At 37.3% G+C, this 22,369-nt stretch overlaps 1 protein-coding gene across 3 annotated transcripts in view; it reads right to left on the bottom strand.

Moving 5' to 3' along the window:
• The window catches only part of FAP (fibroblast activation protein alpha), a 51,333-nt gene extending 29,778 nt beyond the window's left edge, over positions 1 to 21,555 (bottom strand). Inside the window, exons 1-11 of one of the 3 annotated variants that reach the window (XM_063318293.1) lie at positions 21,421 to 21,555; positions 21,076 to 21,160; positions 12,738 to 12,833; positions 11,224 to 11,315; positions 11,064 to 11,138; positions 9,741 to 9,793; positions 6,914 to 6,986; positions 4,899 to 5,019; positions 2,760 to 2,914; positions 1,648 to 1,751; positions 1,047 to 1,182 (exon numbers count right to left, since the gene is read on the bottom strand). In XM_063318293.1, the coding sequence (XP_063174363.1) occupies positions 1,047 to 1,182; positions 1,648 to 1,751; positions 2,760 to 2,914; positions 4,899 to 5,019; positions 6,914 to 6,986; positions 9,741 to 9,793; positions 11,064 to 11,138; positions 11,224 to 11,315; positions 12,738 to 12,833; positions 21,076 to 21,160; positions 21,421 to 21,426 (996 nt within the window). In that variant the 5' untranslated portion in view covers positions 21,427 to 21,555. Of the gene's footprint in view, positions 1 to 1,046; positions 1,183 to 1,647; positions 1,752 to 2,759; positions 2,915 to 4,898; positions 5,020 to 6,913; positions 6,987 to 9,740; positions 9,794 to 11,063; positions 11,139 to 11,223; positions 11,316 to 12,737; positions 12,834 to 21,075; positions 21,161 to 21,261; positions 21,360 to 21,420 lie in introns of those variants that run through there. The other 2 variants (XM_063318295.1, XM_063318294.1) reach the window with 2 other exon arrangements.
• Between the last annotated feature and the right edge of the window lie 814 nt (positions 21,556 to 22,369).

The raw sequence follows: 22,369 nt of genomic DNA, 5'->3' as shown, positions 1-22,369 counted from the left end.
CATTAGATGGTAGCAAAAAACCCCAAACTTGCTGCCACTGAGTGGTCATCCAGAGTTTGTAACCTGGATATGGTAACCTTAAGCAAGGTCACTATTTTAACTTGTATTCAATTTTTATTTGTTGGGCATATTTGCTGATTCAGTGACTTTAAGTATGAAGTTTAGAGCTCCTCTCTGGGTTTGCAGAAGTTATCTCCTATCCTTATTTGCCCACTGCAGTTTTATTATCTCCTCGTATATGAGAAAGTCCACATTGTTTATGCCTTATTACTTCCGGTTTAATCGGAAAACAAAGTATGAAATGGAAATTTATTCCCCTGAGATCTTTTCAGCAAACACAGCTTAATGGAGTTCTCCCATCTGCTCGCACTTCTGTTAACTACCCATTGGTGTGCAAATTGATATGGTAAAAGCACTTTATAAACAGACGATAATAGTGGTTTTATCCACATCTTTCATTAGGTAAGAACATGCTGAGGCATCCAATTTTTACTGCATTTTGGATCTTCCAATGCAAAGCTGCTGATCACTTTGGTTCCATATCTATCACAACATTTCAGAGAGACAAACTCAAAATGAAGTATTGGCTTATAGGTTTTCAATACAGCAATTTGAAATCTAGTACTTATTCACACATCACAACAAGACCTAATAGGGTTGGTTTGGATTTGGTTTCACATGAGGTGTGTCAAACTCTTTGTAGTTTGTAGCCAATGATGTATGGCTGAGTATATGTATAAACCAGGCCACTGAGGATCAGCAGAGCCTCTACTAAAGGTTAAAATGAAACAGTCCCAAGCAAAGATGAAAGGTTGTAATCGGCATGAGCCAAAACCCGCTCCCTATTCTCACCATTAATAGGTGCCAGGAATATTCTTTCTGGAAGCAGAACTTCACTCAATGGCAATTTAGGATCCCACCAAAATTTGGAAACAACCTTTTCCCCTTCCTTTTGCACAGTAGCTATATAGTTATTATGAATGTTCACCAGAGTGTTCACTGACAGAGTTTTTACTTTAAATGTTAACTAGATGGAAAAATACTACCTCTGGGCAATCCCAAGATCTAGAGGGGTAATTGTAGTCACAGATTGCTAACAGAGAGAAGTTTTGGATCCTTTTCAGCCACTGCACACAGATTCTGTAATCTGTTACCCAGGTAATCCAAGAGACATAGTGATCACTGAAGGGAAGAGAAGGGAGTCAGAGAGTACAGGGAGAAGAACAGGGAGAAGGAAATATATTATTGCATTAATAAGCTATCTATGATAGGTAGTTCAGATTAATAATACAGATATGATAGGCCAGATTAATAACATATCTATTTGAGGTATACTAGGTTTTAAAGCACCATCCAAATCTTTTGAACAAGTGGGTCAGGCTTCTTAGCTCAGCTATTCTTGTATTACTATAACCAAGTGGTTGAAATGGTTTCTATCATTAATGAGAATTATACCTTAAGTTTTCTGATGGGCAAAAGAAACCTAAAAACAAGTCTTTATAGCAGTCCTTGATCCAAAGGCTGTATTACAAGCTTTACATAGAAAGCAACACTTCAGGGGAAAAATTCCCAAGTTAAATCACTGAAAACAATTACTATTCAGTTGAAAAAAAAAAAGAGGAAATGAGGATTTTAAGAAAATATTACCTTGATGCTATGACTGGTGGCGCAGGTACTTCCTTTGGTTCAAAATCTCCAGGATTAGTAGTGTTTATAATCAACACTCTAACAGTTGGATTTTTAGTTCCAGCCTTCAAGGAAAAGTATGAACAAATTGATCAAACTAAACTCTAATGACTTTATTTACAATAATTAAAGGAAAAGAACAACGTAAACACAGTTCTATACAGGAAAGTTATTTTTATTCATTTCAGGCACACTTTTCAATCTCTCTACAATTCTGAATCCTGTTGACATTGTGTCTTAGATCAAAAGTTATTCTGAAAAGTTCACAGTAGACTCACATTCATTAACCAAGCCAGTTGTAAGCACCAAACAAATAATACAAAGATTATACACTCAGAGGAGAAGTCTTCTGCCCATTTCTCTTCAAAAGTATCTGAGGTTGTCTAAGATCTGCTACCTCAGATTCCATCCCCTTCCTTCTGGGTCAGCTGCCATCTTGAACATTAATATTAGGAGGGAGGCTAAGTATATTCAATAGGATGTATATGTGAAAGGAATTGATCAGGCCTTTCAGAATGTTATTTTAAAAAATTCAGGATGCTCAAGCTGGATTTCCATTTAGGATAGGGATTGGCAACACTTATCCCTATTCTAAAGGCTGTGTTTCTTTTAGATTTGTATTGTTTTGTCCACCAAAAGCCACAGCCAGAGGCCTGTGACATTATGATAGCAGCAAAGGAAGAACCAGACTTTTTTCCATTCTGTTTTCATTTTGGAGTGATAGGGGTTATGTTTTATAGGTGTGTTAGACTTACTGGGAAGGTAATGCACCCATTTTATTTCATTTTCTACAGAAAATTAGCGGGAATCACATTTTGCTATTTGCTGGTTGGCTGTCATATTTCAGGAATGTGATCTTGGGCGGGGGAGGCTACAGGATTAAGAGCTCTCAGGCTTCAGGCCACCTACCCCCTTTTAAAAACTTCTCAATTGTACTACTCATTAAGGTTTTAAAAAGTCAGTAGTTACATTTGATACATCCAAACGTTTTTTTAATGTTCAAATATACAACAGGGACAAGCTTAATGCTAAAAGAAAAATAAATAAATAAATAAATAAACAAGCACACCAACCTTTGGATATGGAAGAGTTATTTTTCTAGGATATTGATTCTCACCATAATATGAGTATTCAATAACTGGTATTCCAGTATCATTGAACTCTATGTATGCTATGTTCTTGCCATTTGGTGACCACCACAGAGCATATTTTGTTGCAAGCATTTCCTCTAAAAGAAACCAGGTTAGAGGATATAGTTTTTCCAGTTGCAACATTATATAATGTACTATATGATCTAGTGCTATCTTTAAAACCATGCCAGTATCTAGATCTACCTCTACACCTGTAAAATCATTAATCAGACAAACCACCAGTCCATTTTAAACAAACCACCCTTCCAAAAATGGAAGCAAGCAACTGAGGGAGAGAAAGCAGAGCCACAGAGAAGTAACTATGAACTTGCTGGGAGAGGAGGAAAATCATAGCAGCGAACTATCAACCTGGAGCAGGAAGGTAGCTATTGTGTGGGAAAACTGGTCAAAAGCCAGAACCTAAGAGTTGTCTTGGAATGGATGGACAGATTTGAGGGCAAGATGTGAATAGCTTTCCACTTTTTTCTGTTTTCTAGTCCAGATCAGTAATGATCTAAAGATGCAAATAACCCAGAATTAAATTATTTCACTGAACTGCTTCACAGAAATGGAGCTTGGCATGCAATTAATGGGCAAGCCCCACTTCCCCTTTGCACTGAAGATGTTGCCTAGTCTGGCAATGAAACGTCTGCAAGAAAACAACAAGGCTCAGAGAGCACCAAGGACTCCACAGTTCAACCCTGAGCTACAAATATTTGCTTCAATTGGTAGCACATATTCATTCTCATGAGCTCAATGAGCAATAACAGTATTCTGAATAGCTACCACCACTGTGGTATCTTGCTGATGGAAGTGTAGATCTTATCCTAGTTTCATCAAGGGTTATTTCAGCCTTCCGGGTCAGATATCCTGGGGAAGTGAGTTGATAATAATTTCTCATCTCTCCAGTTTCATGTAGAATTCATATGAATGCGCACTGAAAGGAAGTATGTCACATCTAACCTCCACACACAGATATTGGACAGGGGTGGGAGGGAAGAAATTCACTGGGTTTGTATAGGATCAAAACTAATTTCCACTTTCCAAACTAATATGCAGTATGGAACATAATTATCTTTCAGTTCCTGCATTTTCCAAAACATGCTATAGTTCGTGTGTGTGTGTGTATGTGGGGTGTGTGTGTGTGTGTATTTGGAGAACACTGAAAAAAATACATCTATTGGTAAAAGTACATACAAAATGTGTATGAATTTTCATACAGACTATTAATTTTAAAAGCCCCAACCAAATTAAGCCTTCCTCATGTCCAGGGAGGTCTTTCAAGTCTCCATTCCTGGAAACCCTCAGCGATTAGACTTGGTCCAAGGCCACTAATTGCTGATCCCTAAGACAGTTACTTAATCTAACATGTTAACATGCTACAAAATACACTAGGTAAGATCAACCCATGACCCTCTATAGACTCAAAGGGAATGAGGTCCAACAGGGACTTGCTTTGAAGGAAGGAATGGTGGTGAGTTTTATGACTATGATGGGATTGTTCCAGGGGACCCTCCTGCCTCAAAAGAGGATACTTTTTGCAAGGAACCATGGAGCAGAAATTATCTCTTCTCCCTTCTAAAAATGGAAGCAAGCAATTAGTGGAGTTCTAGCCACTCCAAGTCTGGACCCATTCCACTGATTTCTCCAGGTTTACAGAATTTATTCCTTGTCTCTCTAATGCAATTCTACATATAGTTCATAACTGTGCCTGTTTGTTATATTCTCCTTGATCACTGTGGTCTTTTAGAAAGAAAACTACAATAAATTGTCTCCCAATAATGCAGATAAACAAGATACAAGAGACTCTTAAACAAAATACAGTAAATAATTTTATAACAGACATCTGATGAAAGCTATTTTGAGACAAAGTATTCCTTTACCACAGATATGAAGAAAAGTATGACAGGATATGGAAAATCAAAGAGACAGGATGTTGAGTAACTGTAGACTTTATGGAAAGTATTAACAACAATAAGTCATAAAGAACACATTTTGACTCTTGTTTGGAGGCACTGCATTACTTTATTGCCCAATTCTTGCCTTGCTAAACTATAACACTGATTTTAAAATGCAATTTACCTTCATAAACCCAGTCAGGAATTCCATTAAATATTTCATTCCAGTAACCATTTGTGGTTATTTGAATAGCAGCTTCTCTGGGATCTTGTTTGAAATAGATATTATTCTGGTACACATAAGCCTGGGAGGGAGGAAAGAACTAATTTCTTTATCTGTAGAAGGTACAATTGATTTTATGTAATCCAGAAATACTGCAGACTATACAGCACAGCTAAATATGGGACTCACTTCAAAATCATTCCTTACAAACATTTATCTTTGCACAAGGAGAATGTTCCCATTTTTATTTTCCAGGCCACAAAGAGGAATCTCTGGAGAAGCATGCAGTGAGATGTAGGGAGCTATAGGCTGGAGTCCTGGGGGAAACCTAACAGCTTCCTATGAAATTAGCAATGCTTTGCATGTGTGTTATATATGTTCATGTCCATCCTACAATAATGCATGGCTTAACAAGCTTTCTGCTTTCCAAACATGTTAGACTACAACTCCTGTCACCTCAGCCATCATGCCCAATAGCCAATGGGGGATGATGAAGTTGTAGTCCAACACATGCAGAGAGCAGGAGGCTGGAGAAGATTGACTATGCCACAAGAGTATTCTGCTTTAGCACACACGTTGCCCTTAGATTAGAGATGCCTGGCCTAAGTCCTTGCTAAACTCTGAAATTTATGGGAGAATTATAGGCAAGTCATGGTTCCAAGCTAAATTTGTTATATGAATAAAAGGAGATAACCATATATTTATTATCTCTTGCTCTTATCTACTTTAGAACTCCTCAGCAGATTTGTACAAAAAGTTGGAAAAGCAATGAAATGCCTACAGTAAAAGACTGGATCATAAAATTAACTGAACTTGCAGAAATGGTGAAGCTGACCAATTTGGTCAGAGAAAAAACAATAAAGAATTTTTTAAAAGACTGGAATCCTTATATGGACTTTTTGCTGAAAGAAGAAAAAAATGAATTGATGATTACAGGATTTGGGGATTAAAAATGAGATGAAGAGGTTGGGGAAAAGTTTAAGATGACAATTAGAGTCCACTGGAGATGGGCAGTCAATAAATTGATGATGATGATGGTGATGATGATAAATACTCAATAGAAAGGAGGGTAGAAGGCACAATCGTTTGTTTTTTTCAATTTCTTGTTTCTCTCTCTCTCTCATTTTCTTTGTTCTTGTTTCTTTTGTATATTTTATTGCATTAAAATTTCTAATTAAAAAAAAGAATTCCCTAGCAGAGAACAAGAAACAAATATGGGAGCAGTGTTAGAGCTGCATAGCACTAGGCAACTCTGAATATGAAAGTGCTCAATTCATGGAAATAGCTAATACGGTGCTTGAGAGACCAAATCCTTTCCTATGTTTTGTAAGTCATTTGCAATGTCTGTTCTTCCTGGCAGAGAAGGAGCAATCTTAATCTAATTTTGCAATACTTAATTTTCTCTTCTTGCTGTTTTTCTCAGGAAAAAGGAGAACAGATAGAAGACTGGATTAGGGGCCATGCTAGGATAGAGGTAGTATGAGTAGCTTTATCTGATAAGGAAACTGCCAAAAAGGCAATCCAAATGCACTGCGCTGGGTCAACAGTACTTTCTACTTATAGAGGGCATTCAGCTGATATCATGGTCCCAACTGTTTGCAGTCCATCTGACCTTGGCTAGATAACTTAAGACCAGTGACTTAAGGTCTGCTAGATGGAGAGAAGATGGAGAGGATCTACAGAAACAGAGTCAGAAGTCCAGCTTCTGGGTTGCTGCATTTGGTATATCTAACTTGGGACAAGCAAAAGTGTGTCACCCCTAGAACAAACAATAGCAAATCCCTGCTGAAGCACACACTTTATCTTAAAGCACTGTTCTACCATGGCATCTAGCTCTGTCTACTAATGGGGTTATTGTCAACATTTAAAATTCTTAAGCACAGTTGATCAACAGAAATAAGTGATGCCTGAAAAGACACCAAAGGCAGATCAAACTCAACCAAAAGGAACATTGTGACACTGCATTAATTACTAACCAATTTGTGTCCAACAGGTGACAAGGAGATATACTGAATATTATGAGGAAGCTCATATTCTTTGACAAACACACTACAATGGAAACAAAAATCATGGAATGACATAGTGCTTTCTTAATCTGTACTTCTAATTAATTATACAGTGATATAGCATGAAATTTAGGAACAGTAGTTTCAAGTTAGTTGATGAATGCTCCCCCAAACTATGTTCATTCTTTATTGGTGAGTATATCTGTTGACAATCATATTTTAGTGATGTTAATACTGATGGATAGTATCTGAACTTTTTGACATTCAAAATAGTTGGGATTATTATCCTACTCAGTAGGAAGCTGCAAAGGAAATAAAAGGTGCTACAAGTGTCTGCTAGAAGCCCACAAGCAAGACACAAGTACAATAACACATTCTGTAGAAGTTTCCCAGTAATTGCTATTGACAGTTTTACCCTCCATACATTTGTCTAATCTTTTTTTGACATCAACTAGATCAGCAGCTACCATTACATCTTTGGCAGCAAATTCCAACCCTTTAACTTTCTGTTGTGTGAAGAAATGCTTCCTTTTATCAGTCTCCATTCAGCTTCAGGTTCTAGTATTGATGGGATTGCAACTTGAGACTTAAGGGAAGGACTGCATCTTTTAGCTATTTCATTGATAAAAGGGCCTGTCATCCATTCTCAAACATTTCTTCTTGCCTTTCAGCCTTCTGTATACCAGGACAAAAGTTTTTCTCTCAATCCTTCTGAACAGATTTACAGCTATAATGAAGAAGGAAAGAGGAAAAAAGATGGCACTCTCAGCCTTTCCCAATTGCTGAGTTAATGTGCTATCCACCCATCTTTGAGCTGGCAGGAGACTATATGAGCATGAAATTTGGTGCCTCCATTGCTGATACCTATTCTAAATCTATTATATCTGTACTGCGCCACCACCAAACAGTGCTGTGTGTACTATGCATGTACAGCCCATGATAAGCTAAATGATTGGTTAAGTCTGGTGGTTTTGCTGTCGTTCCTCTTCAGCTTCATCAGTTGCTGGGAAAAACGTCTGTCAATCACTGCACTACAGCAGGAATGGGGTGGATCAGAATGCAACCTCTGTCCTCCAGGCTCCAATCCTGCCCCTCTTCCTCCTTCTCCATCCTGTTCTATCATACTGCAAGCTGAATAAAGGTAAGAAGAATAGACTGGAATCACAGGAGGACTGGAGTCATAAGCAACACCTTAACTTAGTATTTTCTCCCCTTTCTATATATAGGCAAGAAATGTTGATTTCCAGATCCCTCTATTTCTGCTTGTTATGTCATTTCCTTGTTGTGACATTTCACTAATACACAAAGAGAGCTGAAACGGACAAAACATTTGTCATTTTTCTTCAGCAGAGCCAGCCCAGCCTTGGCTTCCCTTCCCTTCCCTTGGTATGATGTATAGTGTAGTGATGAAGGAAGTTTTGCTGCTGCAGTATCTCCAACAGCTTGAGATGAGGCAATGATTTTGCTCCTTTTTCTTATTCTAAAGAAGCAGAAGTGAAAACAATTACAGACCGCCTTCAATCTGCTTCTGAGGCTCTGGGGAGTAAAAATCATACTGGTGTGGAAATGTCCTGAGTGTTCCATGAACGGTGTTTTGTTGATATAGGCTGAAAGCTGTTATCACTGATTTTGAAGAAAGCAAAAAACAAAATTTAAAAATAGTTTCAAGCAAGATTTAAAAAATCAACACCAACCATTAAAAAGAAATGCCAACTGTTAAGGAAATCTAAATGTATTTACTATTTAACATGATATATAAGTATCTATATGCATAGGTGTTTATATGCATATGTATTTCTTTTCTTGAAACTAAAACCTATGTACGTTTGTAACATGTACTGTACACACAAGGAAGTCCCATGGCATGGACTGAATTAGGGATAAGTAAATACTGCAATACAGTACAATACAATACAATACAATACAATGAATCAAATCTGGATAGAATTTCCAACCTAATATATTTACCCTTTGAATGATTGTAAAGCTGGGATCTGTCAATTCATCTTTGGGAGAGCAGCCCACCACTGGGTGCTCCAACCAAAAGAACCTACTTTTTGTGTAATAAATGGAACAAAATATAGAATAAAAGTTCCACAAAAGGTTTCAAAAGAATATTATTTAAGAAAAAAAATCACACAATCATTATAGATGAAGCAAAAGCAGATATAACAGCATACAGGCAATTCTTCAAAATATTGAGCAAGTGAACTTGAATCTGCTGACCAGGGTTGGCTTTGGGCTTAGGCCAAGTAGGTACTGGCCTAGGGTGCAAAGCTTAGGGAGCACCAACACTGCCCCTCCTTCTGAATCATCCTAAAATTTTCCATTTCAGCAGGAGGTGACACCATTAGTCAATGTGGCCTAGGGGTGCCATATATCCTTGAGTTGGCACTGCATCTGACCTCTCCTGGTCTGTTAGGGCTTCTTAAATAGTAGGACTGGTCTCCTTGCAGTTTTCCTTTTGGTCAGTGCTGGCATTGAAATGCACAAGTCTTATTGCCGCTTATCATCTTAACAAAACCATTAATTCAGCTCATCTGAATTCTAACAACAATGCTGGGCCCAGCCCAATGAAAACTATTTAAAAGTGACTGATAAACAATTTAAATAGAGTCTAATACAATTAATGGAGAACAAAACGAAACATTCCAGCACATATTTGGAAATATCACTAGAGATAACAGCTCTGTTTGAAACCTATTTTTTAAAATGTCTTAATGGGTTTCAAAAAGAACAACACATATACTTAAACATTACTAATGTTTTAGTCAACAAGAAAATAAATCTGTCTTACCCTAGTCTAAGATCATAAATGTGATAGGATGCTGTGTAAGAGTACCTCCAAAGCTGAAAAGGTTACAATGGAGAGAGAAAATAATTATTTTTGCTAATTGTAAAACAGGTTATCTAATCTTCATAATGCTTTCTACTGAGGTCTTCATTCAGATCACTATCTCGGCTTTATTAATGACAATGCAATCAGGTAAACAATTTCTATGAAAACTCTGTGAGTATCCACAGTGGTACTGCTTTAGGAGCAGCCATCACCATTTTGAAGTCATGAAGCTTTTGGAAATGCTTCTTATTGATGTAAATAGTGTCTCCAGAAAAGGAACCAATTTCTCATCCTGTGATTGGCTAGATCAACAGACATTAATCAGCATTACGAATATGGAACCTTGGACCCACCATGATAATGGATATGGTTAGCCACTCTTACATGTTGAGTGGCCATCATGGAGCTTTCCACTACTTGGAAGGATTTCCAGATGTGGAATATAATAGGAGATGCTGTACATTCTAATGTTTAATAACCCTGTGCAGGTGCCCATGCAAGTGAAAAAATAGAAATGAACACATGCACACAAGCACTACTTTCACTATGCCATCCCGTTTAGCACGCTCTGTTGAGAGGAAAGTTCTGAAAAAGACTTCTGTTCAGATTTGCTTGAACACAAATCTCAGTGCAATCAAAAATCTTGCTCCTCGTTGGAAATGCAAAGAGAAGTGCCCTTTATATCTTCTCTGTTAACATGGCATGATTGTGGACTGAGCAGGTAGGGACAGGACACTGGAGGCAAGGCTTGTATGCATGGGTGGATATCCATGTGTGCACTTTGGCCTTTCTCCCCACCCTTTTAGCCAAGCAGAATGCTTGCACAGGGCTAATAACCTTCTGGGTGACACATAATCGTGTTTAATTTCTACAATAGCTGCTCTCTGGGTATATAACATGCAAGGGGACAAAAGAGTAGGACAGGGTTTCTAGTAATATTAACTAATTCCCTTATTCCCAGACTAGTGACTGGGCAAAGGGTCTAAAGTTTCCTCTCCATCCAGCCTATTTCTTAAGAGGTTACCTACATGTGTCCCTCAGGCCTTAGGACATGTCCTCAAGAGTAGAGGCCAGTGCACAAGAGTCAGTCTGGCAGGGATGAAGGGCTGATTCTTTACCCAAAGCAAAATACAAGAAATTCCTACCCCTCCACTTTGCAGTAATGATTGATTTACCATGGAGGCTAAGGTTGGAAGGTTAATGAAGGAATTCCTTTGAGGAATTTTCATTAATGCCCTGAAAGTAATAGGGATACCATACCAACTTTAAAAAAAATATTACCTTAGAATAATTGCTTTCCAACAGTATAAAATTCTGATCTGCAGACATCACATAATTTGTGGCATTCACTTGTTTCTGGAAGATTAAAGCATCAGATTAAAGCACCAAAACATAACCATCACTTAGATAAATTAAATTTAAAAACAGCAGCCATACATACAAGGGTGCTATTCATCAAGATAGTGATTGATTGCCCTGATTCCACATTGTGAAGGATGACATTATCTTTAGACTGATGAAGATATTCATTTCCTTAAATGGGAGGAGAAATTTGATCGTTAAATAGGTTTCATGCAAATGCTATCTTGTTGCATATCTAAGGCAATCATGAATTTAATTGCTTATAGGCAAGGAATTTCCATGCAGGTAAATAAATGAGCTATGGGAAGAAAGGTAAAGGAGGTAAAAAAATGGCCCTTTGATCTTGTAATTTTGAATAGGCAAAAATGACAGCAAAGCTGAGAAAAATCAATTATGTGCAGAGATTAAAAACCTTCTTAAATGATAGTGGTAGGGATGGGGAACAAATTGATTTACCTCACAGTTGAAGGTAAATTTTGTATTTTTGAACCAAAACCTAAACTTTTAAATCTGACTTTTATCCCATTTTTTTACTTGGGTGAGTATTTGATTATTATTAATGCTTTTTTAACATTTTGCAATGTAATTCATATATATTTATTTATTTCCTGCACAAAAATACAAATACTCATGAAAACAATGTATAAATTTTATATTGGGATTTTGAAAATAAAAACTGTGTATTAATCTAAATTGCAAGTCCATCAAAATACATGCAAAATGCATAAAACCAAAGCTCATACCTGACAAATTGAACTTTACAGATTCACAAAAATAAAACAGAACCTAAATTGACACATCATCCCTATTTTTGTTTTCTATAATGTGACTACTTTATAGAAATAAGCATGGAAAAAATAATTCTTTGGTACCAGCTAATTTCCCTGCACCAAGAAACCAAATTATGTCAGAATTGCTCATCTTATCTTTTTAAAAGCTTCAAAGATTATGGAACACTGAACTAGGAATTTAGATTTTAGACCAGTATATCTCAACCATGGCAACTTGAAGATGTATGGACTTCAACTCTCAGAATTCCCCAGCCAGCCAGAAGTCCACACATCTTCAAGTTGCCAAGTTTGAGACACACTGTTTTAGGCTACTGTAACTATTTAGGTTCTGACCAAGTCTAGAAACCCTGTGGTTTCAAATAAAATACTCCAGTAATAGCTCATAGCTGTATATATTTGTAGAAGAATCATGATTATCTAAGGAATGATGATGGTCATCATCATTATCATCATCTTCATATCACATGTAAATTGTTCCTCACGAAGAACTTTTGGGTTTTATACACTTGCGCTGCAATGGTTTTATCTACAATTACCTTGGAAGCAAGTCTTACAGATCTCAATCCTCAATGACTCCTTAATATCACTGCCAATTATCTCAAGTCTTCCAATTCTTTGTACATTTTAGGCAGGCTAATTGATTTAGTCAACTGTTTGAGATAGCATGCACCCCGTCCTTCCACCGCCTTTGCACTACTCAAGGCAACAAACCATGAGTGAAACCCAAACAATCCATTAAAAAAAAAAAGTTTTAGCAGATAACAAAAGCATCCCATATATCCAAATTAATTTCATCACATACCTGAAACCCAGTATGGAGAAAAGGTTTTATAATTAAAATCTCCACTGAAATATTCATCCAATGTAAGAGGCCTGGGATTATTTTGTTCATGTTCAACTTTAGAAACAAAATAGAGATGACAGGATTAATAACAGTTGACATAATATACAGAAATTGCACCTGGAATGCTGTATTTTTATTTGTTGAGTTGGGTACTAATTTTAAGTTCATGGAGGTTGTAGTCCAAAAGAAATCAAACAGAAAAAAGTATGTAAGATCTAAATGATGCAAGATGTACCATCCTCAGCTCATTTGAAAAATTAGCCTAGTTATTTGAGGACCACCTATCTTTGGTCATTTTTGCCCAGTAAGATTGGGCAGAATGAGTGTGCTCCAGATCCCTTTGATTAAATGATGTCATTTATCAGGACCTAGGACACACACATCCTCTGTTGTGGTACCGTCCCTCTGGAATAGCATCCCGCCTGAGATCCATATGGATGAAGCTCCAAAAATCTCTGGAAAGTGGGCTGGTCTCTCAGGCCTTGGCGCAGAGTGGTTGCTGAGCCCCTGTAGGTTGTTTCTTATTGGTATGTATGATTTTCTGTTCTGGATGTCTATGATCTGTTTCTTAATTTTTATTGTTCCTTACTTTTGAAGTGTAAGCCAACCAGAGATGTTTGGCATTGGGCAGACTCTAAATTATTTCTGGAATGTTATTTCCTTAAGTTGGGTAATGTGATAGATAGATAGATAGATAGATAGATAGATAGATAGATAGATAGATAGAAAGAAAGAAAGAAAGAAAGATAGATGATAGAGAGATAGAGAGGGAGGGATGGGAGAGAGGGAGGAAGGGGGGAGGGGGGATTGGAACATTTAGAAAATATTATTTCCAAAAAGCATGCCATGAATCAGAAATATTACTAATTTAATTATTAAATAACACCTTCCATACAAACCAAATTGCCTAGGATGTGCCTAACAGGGAAGAAAAAAAGCTGCATCTCTAATTTTCAATTTTCCATGTTCTATTTAATGTTAGAAAATGCATTTGTAAATATCCAACATTTGGTAAGGATCAATTTTAGCATGTGAATGGCAGTAACTCAAGGCTAGTTTCGTGAAAGTTTTAAAATGTGCATGCCATTACCAACATGAAAGTTTGGCTCGTGCATTTCAAATAGTGGAGAAATGTTTATTATGGACATTATCAAAGGTATTCTGGGATTGTCAACATGTATGTTAACATCAGCACTCAATAAGATACCAAGTGTTCAAAATAATATGGGAAATCATGACATTCTTTTGGCATGTATTAGAAAACCGAATGGAATTCCATTTTTATTTTCCTTTGTGGAATACATCTACTATACTGTAAACATATATAAGAAAATGAGGGAGGACACTATTGAGAAGTACAGTTGCATAGGCAACAAACCAATACTTGCAATTCTTGTAGTTTTGCCATGATTGCCCTGTTTCATTTTTGTCCTTGATTTTCTCAGTCATAATTGTATATGTTGTTGTATTTAACTGATACAAAGATGGCATATAGCAATGCTTTGGGGTTAATCATTTACACATTTTTGCAAAAACCATAAAAACTTGTTTTTATAAAGAAGTAAACTCTTGTGAGGGTTTTTTTGGGAGGGACAGAAACATCGGACAACAATCTCTCTAACCTAGGTTTGAGAAGGATGCATGTTTTAACTTGAATTTAACCAGGCTAAATACACAAAGCAGTAATTCACCAAGAACATTAAGAAACTTTCTATTAAGAAATAGATTCTAAGAAACAAATTCTAAAATTGTTACAATTTCCTGCAATAAATCAGGTAATTTAATACAACAGCCATTTCACTAGGAGTTCTGGTATGAAAACAGACACAAATTACTCATTCTCTTCACATTCTCTTTAAATGGGCATGCGATAATCACAAGGTCACTTGCTAATTCATGTTTTTATCCTTAGGGTCTGAATAATTTACTGAACTGCATAAATTCATGTTTTATGCTTATTTGTGGAAACTTCGGTTCTTTGCCCCCCATGTGATTAATGATTCAGATAGGTTAGAGCAGGGTTTCCCAACCAGGGTTCCATGGCACCCTAGGGTTCCACAAGAGGGCACTAGGGGTTCCCTGGGAGATCACAATTTATTTAAAAAATTATTTCAAATTCAGGCAACTTCACATAAAAGAGGCAAGTTTCTTTATTTTTAGTTTAAGAACACTGTTAATGCATACATTAAGGCCTACACATGAAATGAATATAATAATTTTGTAACTTCTGGCCTATATTTGAGCCTGAATGTCAGGGGTTCCCCAAGGCCTGAAAAATATTTGAAGGGTTCCTCCAGGGTCAAAAGGTTGAGAAAGGTTGGTTTAGAGAATTAATCATGATTGCAATAAACCCAACGGTTTGGAAGACAAACATAAAGGGACTGTGTACAATTTGGGTGATGCAATAGTATACGGATAGTGCAACTTGCACACACATACACACATACATTATCCATTATGCTATTCCCTTTCAAAACAAACAATATTATGTGGAGCCTGAAGAAGCAATAAGAAATAGCCATCCAAAGGCATGAGATAAGAAAAAAAGAACAGGAACCATAGTTAAAACCAGTTTACACCAACACTTTTCATGATATGTACTTCTCCATGCCTTTCGATCCTTGCAAGACCTCCTTGCTTCCACCACCTCCATACACTGCTTCACACACTGCCTTTTGTTCTTTAAACTTCTTACTTCTCTTTTTGAGGACCTCATCACCTCCTTCCAGCCATGACTTCTTGTTTTCCCCTTCCTCTCAATCCATTCGTTCTTCCTTCACATATTTGTTTTATAATTTGATCATTGTTCATTCTCTCACTATGACCTAATCATCTCAACTTAGTTCTTTTGTTCTAGGTACTCACTTCTGAATTTAATCTATATTCATGCATCACCAATTTATTCTTGATACTGCTTCTTCTTGTTTTACACACACACTTCAAGTCCTCATTTCCATGGCCTTTAAATTACTTTTATGTTTCTCCTAGTAAATCTGACTCTCACTTCTATATAAAAAGATGGTAGAAGCACATTATTATGCAAAGCCATTTTTGCTTCCTTTGGAAAGGATTCAGATATTGCAACAGACCATAGACCATATACTAACTTTCTACCAGCATTTACTTATCCGAAAATGTCTTTACTCATTTACTGTCATGAGTACTGCTGGTAAGCAGGAGTTGGGCCCACTCCTGCTCACCAGCAGTACTCATGACATTTCCCCATCTTTAGTACAGATTCAGCCAACATTTTCTGGCATACTGTAACATGGTTCTTTTAGCTAAGTTCCTAAGCAGCTTTCACATCCTCTTTTTCTATATCCACTTCCCCTTCACTCTGTTGGGAAATTAATTGCCCCCTAAAACTTGTCACGTAGAACTCATACTTTCTATTCCAGTAGTTCTACTTTAATTTATTTCCTTTTCTCCCACGTCAATTTCCCACAAAAAAGTCAATAATGCTTTTAGAGTTATCACTCATTCCTTTGAACTGACTGGTGCTTATATCACATATTCAAAACAGACAGACTTTTTTTTCTGAACAGATAATCACCAGAGTCACCATTCTCATTCATTCTTGGGTCCCCAAATGGTCCAATAACTTTTCTGTCCCCTCTTCCCATTGATAACCCTCCCCATTGGGGGAGAGGGGCGGTAATATAAATCAATCAATCAATCAAATAAATAAATAAATAAATCATGTCACCTAGCAATTTTTCCCTTATGGTCTATGTTAATTCTGAACACTGCACAATTTCCCCCAGAACTCATCTCTGATTCTTTCATTCCTGGAGCGTAACATGCAATTATCATCAACCTATGGATTCATCCTTTCATACTCACTCTCAACAATCTTGATGAACACCAATTCTGACATACATTTGAGTTCTTTCTTTCATAATGAAACCTATACCTTCACTTCCCCACATGCACTCATAAACTGCACTCCAAAGGATCAAAAACCCTAGTTCAACTCTATTACAGCCTTCCCTTTTCCTTTAATTTTACAGATATGCAACATATCTATGTTTCTTTCTTCCATTTATTTTGTTTGTTAATTCATGCTATTTAGTACTCTTACATGCCAAGTAACAATCTTCCATGTGCCATGGTCAACACCACATGGCCCATCACTTCTATCCTCCAGGTATTTATCATGGCTCTGTTAATCAAGGCTTTATTTATTTATTCAATTTATATCCTGCCTTTATTATTTTTATAAATAACTCAAGTCGGCGAACATACAAAATACTCCTTCCTCCTCCTATTTTCTCCACAACAACAACCCTGTGAAGTGAGTTGGGCTGAGAGTGAGTGACTGGCCCAAGGTCACCCAGCTGGCTTTCATGCCCAAGGCGGAACTATCTCAGTCTCCTGGTTTCTAACCCGTTGCCTTAACTTTACTACCAGTCCTGGCAGCCATGCATAGCCTTCCTTGCTTAATAGGTAGGACAGTACCAGTCAGTTTGGGCACATTTGGGCACAGTTTGGCCACAAGAGCAAAAAGCCTGATTTCTCCTAAGCATGTTCAAGCTGTTTTATACAAGCTAGGCTCTCTGATCTAAAGACTATACTGCAAGCCAATATACTATTATCTGCAACTAAGAAGTATAAGTAGTGTATTAACACATTAGGATAAACATGCTAAACAAATTACCAGCACTATTGGGTTAGAAAGCACCATCATCTCTTGAAGGAGCTCCATTCATGCCTCTCCTTGAAAACCTGTCATGTTCACTGTTTCAATGTGCACTGTACATTGTAACGTTTCACATGCCATGGCGCTGACGCGCATTTCTGGTTGGGAGGGAGCTGCTGTGAAACCTTGTGCCAAGCTCTGTATCTATGTTCATTTCAATGGAATGTGTTTGGGTTATGTGCTCTGCTCAAGGACTTTTCCCGCGGACCATCAGAAGCCGTTAGGAGCACCTGGGATTGTGAGCTTGGGAAGATTCTACAGGGGGAGGGATCTCATTTGTACCGAGGGTTTTTAGTTTGCATTTGGCACACTTTTTCCATTCTCAGCTTTCTTTGTGATCCTGCGCACTATTCTTTAATAAATCAGATATCTTTGTGATCTTGCTCATGAGTCTGATGGTGTTTTAGAATAGGCAATCCTTACAAAACCCAACATGAACACTAAGCCTCCCCAGACCTGAGGTTCCTTAAGTCTACCCAAGATGTAACATAGAAAGAACAATCTGTAGCTTGTTGTTGTGGCTATCCCATGCAAGGAAACCATATGTCAGCTCATAGCTGTTCCCTGGCACTCCCACTATACCAGATGCAAAGTGGAATGAACAGGTGATTGTTCCCCCTAGTTTTACGGATCTCTCTCCTCCTGCTCTCATTTCTTCCTGAAAAATACAATTCAATTGTAAAAGGTATTGATCGTGGGCAAATTCCACTTGAATCTGCAGTGTCACATGCTGCAAATTGAAAAAGTTGTGGAGTGGCAAAGCTCATTAGATCTTTGATTAATATCCTGTCTTTATATCATAGGGCAATTGAAATGTCCAACCACTATTACAGACCAGGGATATTCCCAGAGTGTTAGGGTCGAAAACATCAAGATGGTAACCCTGATTGCACAATCAACACCCTGCCCCTTTTTTACATGCACTGCATGTGTGATGTCTGTAAAAAGGGTAGGGCTTCTATTGTGTGGCTGTGGCCACCATCCTGACTTTTTGACCCCATCCTCTGGGGATACCTGTTACTGGTGTTTGTTTTATTATTTTTACTTTGAAAGTATATTATTCTCTCCTGAATTAAATTAGGGCTTCTTCCCAAATAAATGTAAGGTTAGCTTGAGGGAAGAAGGTGTCCATGATTCCACTAAATAAAGAGTCTAAACTTCTCCTATACTGTAGCCTCTCTCCCTAGTTCTACAATCACTTTTAACCATTAGCTCCTTCACACCTTTCTAGTTTGGTGACTGTTGCCCTTTGCAATACAAAAGCATCTTTATTTTAACAGGTGTGTGAGTGTATATGTGTTTTAAATGATAATGCTTTGGGTTCTTCCTCTATTAGTTCTAACTATTAGTTACTATAGAATAAACATGTCACTTCCACTGTTGACACAGCTCCTCACCAGCACTAATGCAGAAGAAAACTGTCAAGACAAATAAACATAAAAGGGAACCTAGGTACACAAATATCACTATCATATAAAAAATACTGAGCTGGCAAGAAATGTTGGAGATGAAGTTTTTAAAAAAGTTGGTTCCCCCTGTCAGGAGTCCAATGGCTTCAAAAACTGAGAATTAAAAGCTTATACAACATACTTGTTTCAAAAAAAAAGATGACATTTTCATCAGCATGAAATTATGGTTTTGTTAGCAGTTCTTTACTTGTGTGCATGTTCCACAAAAAACACCCCCCCTCATTAATTATGTGTTTGTATAACATATTTAGACATAAAACATCTGTTAATTACATGTTTGGTATTAACACTTAATCATTCAATAAGGTTGTGTGAGACAATTTGTTGTCTTCAGCAGCTCTATGAAAGATCTATTCAAGTAAGGACTGTGCTCATCACGTGAAATTATTTCATTTTGCTGTAACCTAAGTCCCATGTAAGTCCCTTCTAAGCCTGGTTAGGAGGAGAATGGTGCATTTCTGTTATCTATTTAGCTAGCTCTTACATCAGACAGATGTCACATAAACTGCAAGTTTACAATATGTTGTATACTGAATATAAAGTATATTGTAAAGCACCAGAGAAACTGTGATGAGGTTGGCAGCAACTTCTAGTATCCTCTGTAGTACTGTGGACCATGCATGAGTCTTGGAACTAGACTGTTTGCTCAGTTTTATTTGATCAGCTTGGCTAAGAAAAGGTGTGTTGGCTTAATTTTCTGTGAACTTCAGTTACAACAGCCTTCCCCAAACTGGAGCTCTGCAGATGAATGGAAATTACAAGCCCCTGAATTTCCTGCCACTATGTCAGTGGGAGTAATTGGCCCAGCACATCTAAAGGAAAAAGCTAAGTTAAAACCTCTTGACTTAGTCCTCTGATCTACTGCCCCTTTCTCCAGGCCTTAGACAAATGAAAGAGGAGGCTGTAAAGAAAATATACTTTGAACATGCTCAGATGCTGTTTTTTCTTCTCATATCATGGGTTCTGAGATTAAACAATGGGACTGAAAAAGATTCAAGTGCCAAACCACTGATGAGGGCCAGTCAAGTTTGGTTCCAGCCACTACAGGACTGACATATTAGTACTTTAAAACTGTCTGCAATTTACAGAAAGAGACTGCATGCACAATTGTTAAAACTTAAATACTTCTTAGCCCAATATCAGCAAAGAAATATGTGGTGAGTTAACAGATATGCTTTGTATGCCTGCCAAAGGTTCCAGGTTCCCAGAAACACCAGTTAAGGGTTTCAGCTTGCTGGCAATGAGAAAAGATTAACCAGATTCTGGTAAAGCTGTTCAAAGTAGCACTTAATGCTTCTTCCCAGGCAACATTAATTTGGTTCACACATATACCGGATTAGCTGAAGATGTTAATGGTCTCTAGCTTTTATAGACCTATCAAAAGAGCTTTTTTCCTACTACATGTACTGCATATAACAATATAGCATAATTTTAAATAAAAGGCTGATGAAAAAGACAGCTGTTTATGGGTGTGTGTGTACATGCATGCCTCCTTAGTAAGTCCCCCCCCCCTGCTTTTGAGGCTCTCAAGTCTTCACAGGAGAAATGAACTGTTTCAGGATTTTTTTTAAAGAGGGATGAACCCAGGTGCCAATGATTTGACTCAGATTTGTGCAAGGAAGGCAACTTGAGGTTAGGTGAATGAAAAGGTTGGGTAAGAAAGGTGAGCCATATTAACACTCTAGCATTTGCATATTAAAACAGATCTACTGTGACCACAGAAAGCAATGCATGAAACAGGGCTGTTTAATTTATAGTTTGCAACTTGACTGCAAAGTTCATGCAGGTAAGTGTATCATTTGAAAAGATCCCATCCACGGATATCTCCAAACATTGCTCTTTTACTTGGATACAGATATGTCTGTCCAGTATTTCTAAATTTTATCAAAGCCATAGTTACAGAGTTTTACAGACTTACAAATCTCTGTACAAATATCACCAAATACTTAAAAGAAAAAAATTGCGGTTGTGTGTGCACAAATGCTGTCCAAGTTAGGGTCTTAGCAAGTTAGATTAGTGTATACACATGATACATTCTGTAAAAAAGAATATCCTCTGCAAATACTTCCAATGATGCAAAATGAAGTAATATTTCTCTTCCCACCCCTCCCCCCAAAAGTTAACATACCTTTTGAAGGAATCAACACAATGCACAGAATTAATAAGGAGAGCAAAAGACAGGAGAGCACTCCAACTAGGATTTTCATCTGAACCTGCAGGAAAGAAACAAGCACAAATTTTCACAGTTTTCCCTTCCTCCTGCAGCAAAGCTATAGCATTTCTGCAGCAATTTTAGTTAAGTCCTGCCAACTACCACCATCTCCTTAAAGTACGCTTTCAACTTTTATCCATTTCTTTCTTTCCTTGCTTGAGCATGCTTATGCATCAAACATTGTTTCACAGTAGAGCAACAGACTCAATGATTTAAATTGCCCAGATTCAGATACTTGAGTTTTATTTTCTTTTTACAGACCTTCATGCTTCCTGTTGTCTTAAAAAGTCCTAGTGCTTCTTTGCTGTTCTGAAGGTTGGTCACTAAACCTCCCAAAACAGTTTGAAAAGCAGTGTCAGCTTTCTCAGATGCAGGCCAAATCTGAGACTGATTTTTTTTAAAAGTGTGTTCTAATAAGCCATGCCAAATTTCAAATGTTTTCCATACAATTGGAAACAGATTTTTAAGGGCGTTCTAAACCCTGGAATGAACTGTGGGTGGCTGCAAAGGGTCTGTGTCACAACTCAACTCCACTTACACAAAGATTTAGTGAATTGTATGACTCAATAGCAAATTGGGCAAGTGCTACTTACAGTATGTTTTGGAAATATGGAAGATAGATTTAAATTAAGATCCATGCATAGTAGAATGGCAAAATTCAGATTATCTATTGACTGACATATAAAAATACAGTAGAATATGTCTTGGTGTCTGTATATAGAAACTTGGGATTTACAGTATTCATTGGGAAGAAGATCACTGGCTTCCCCAGGTAAAAGGATCAGGTAGCTAATAAGAAAAACATTTATTCTTTGCTGAGAGTCCAGGAGAGCTACTGGCATTTATAATCAGTATTGTATTAAGGAATAACAGTTTTACCAATGCATTCTAAAATATCATTATTCCAGTTTTTGTCCCAAACTTTTAAGCTGCAATCCCATATAGTGGAGAAGACATGCAGAGGTGTGTGTGTGAGACAGAAGGCATGTGTTTCATTAAAGAAATCTTATTTAATGCTTACTTGAGGATAACATCCATTGATCATAATGAGATACACTTCTATGAAAACATGCTGAATGAGTACATCAATTAAAAGAAACCCCTGTTTAATATAGAAACGGTGAAGGCGATGAGAGAAAATTCAAGTTACATCCTAGAATATAAAGTACTACAGTAATGCAAAAGAAAGTCTTTCCCTTTTTGCATAGAC

This window comes from Candoia aspera, chromosome 1 (genome assembly GCF_035149785.1).
Source record: "Candoia aspera isolate rCanAsp1 chromosome 1, rCanAsp1.hap2, whole genome shotgun sequence".
Taxonomy (NCBI): domain Eukaryota; kingdom Metazoa; phylum Chordata; class Lepidosauria; order Squamata; family Boidae; genus Candoia; species Candoia aspera.
Note: the sequence above shows the minus strand (reverse complement) of the source record. Positions and strands in the feature narration are given on the sequence as shown.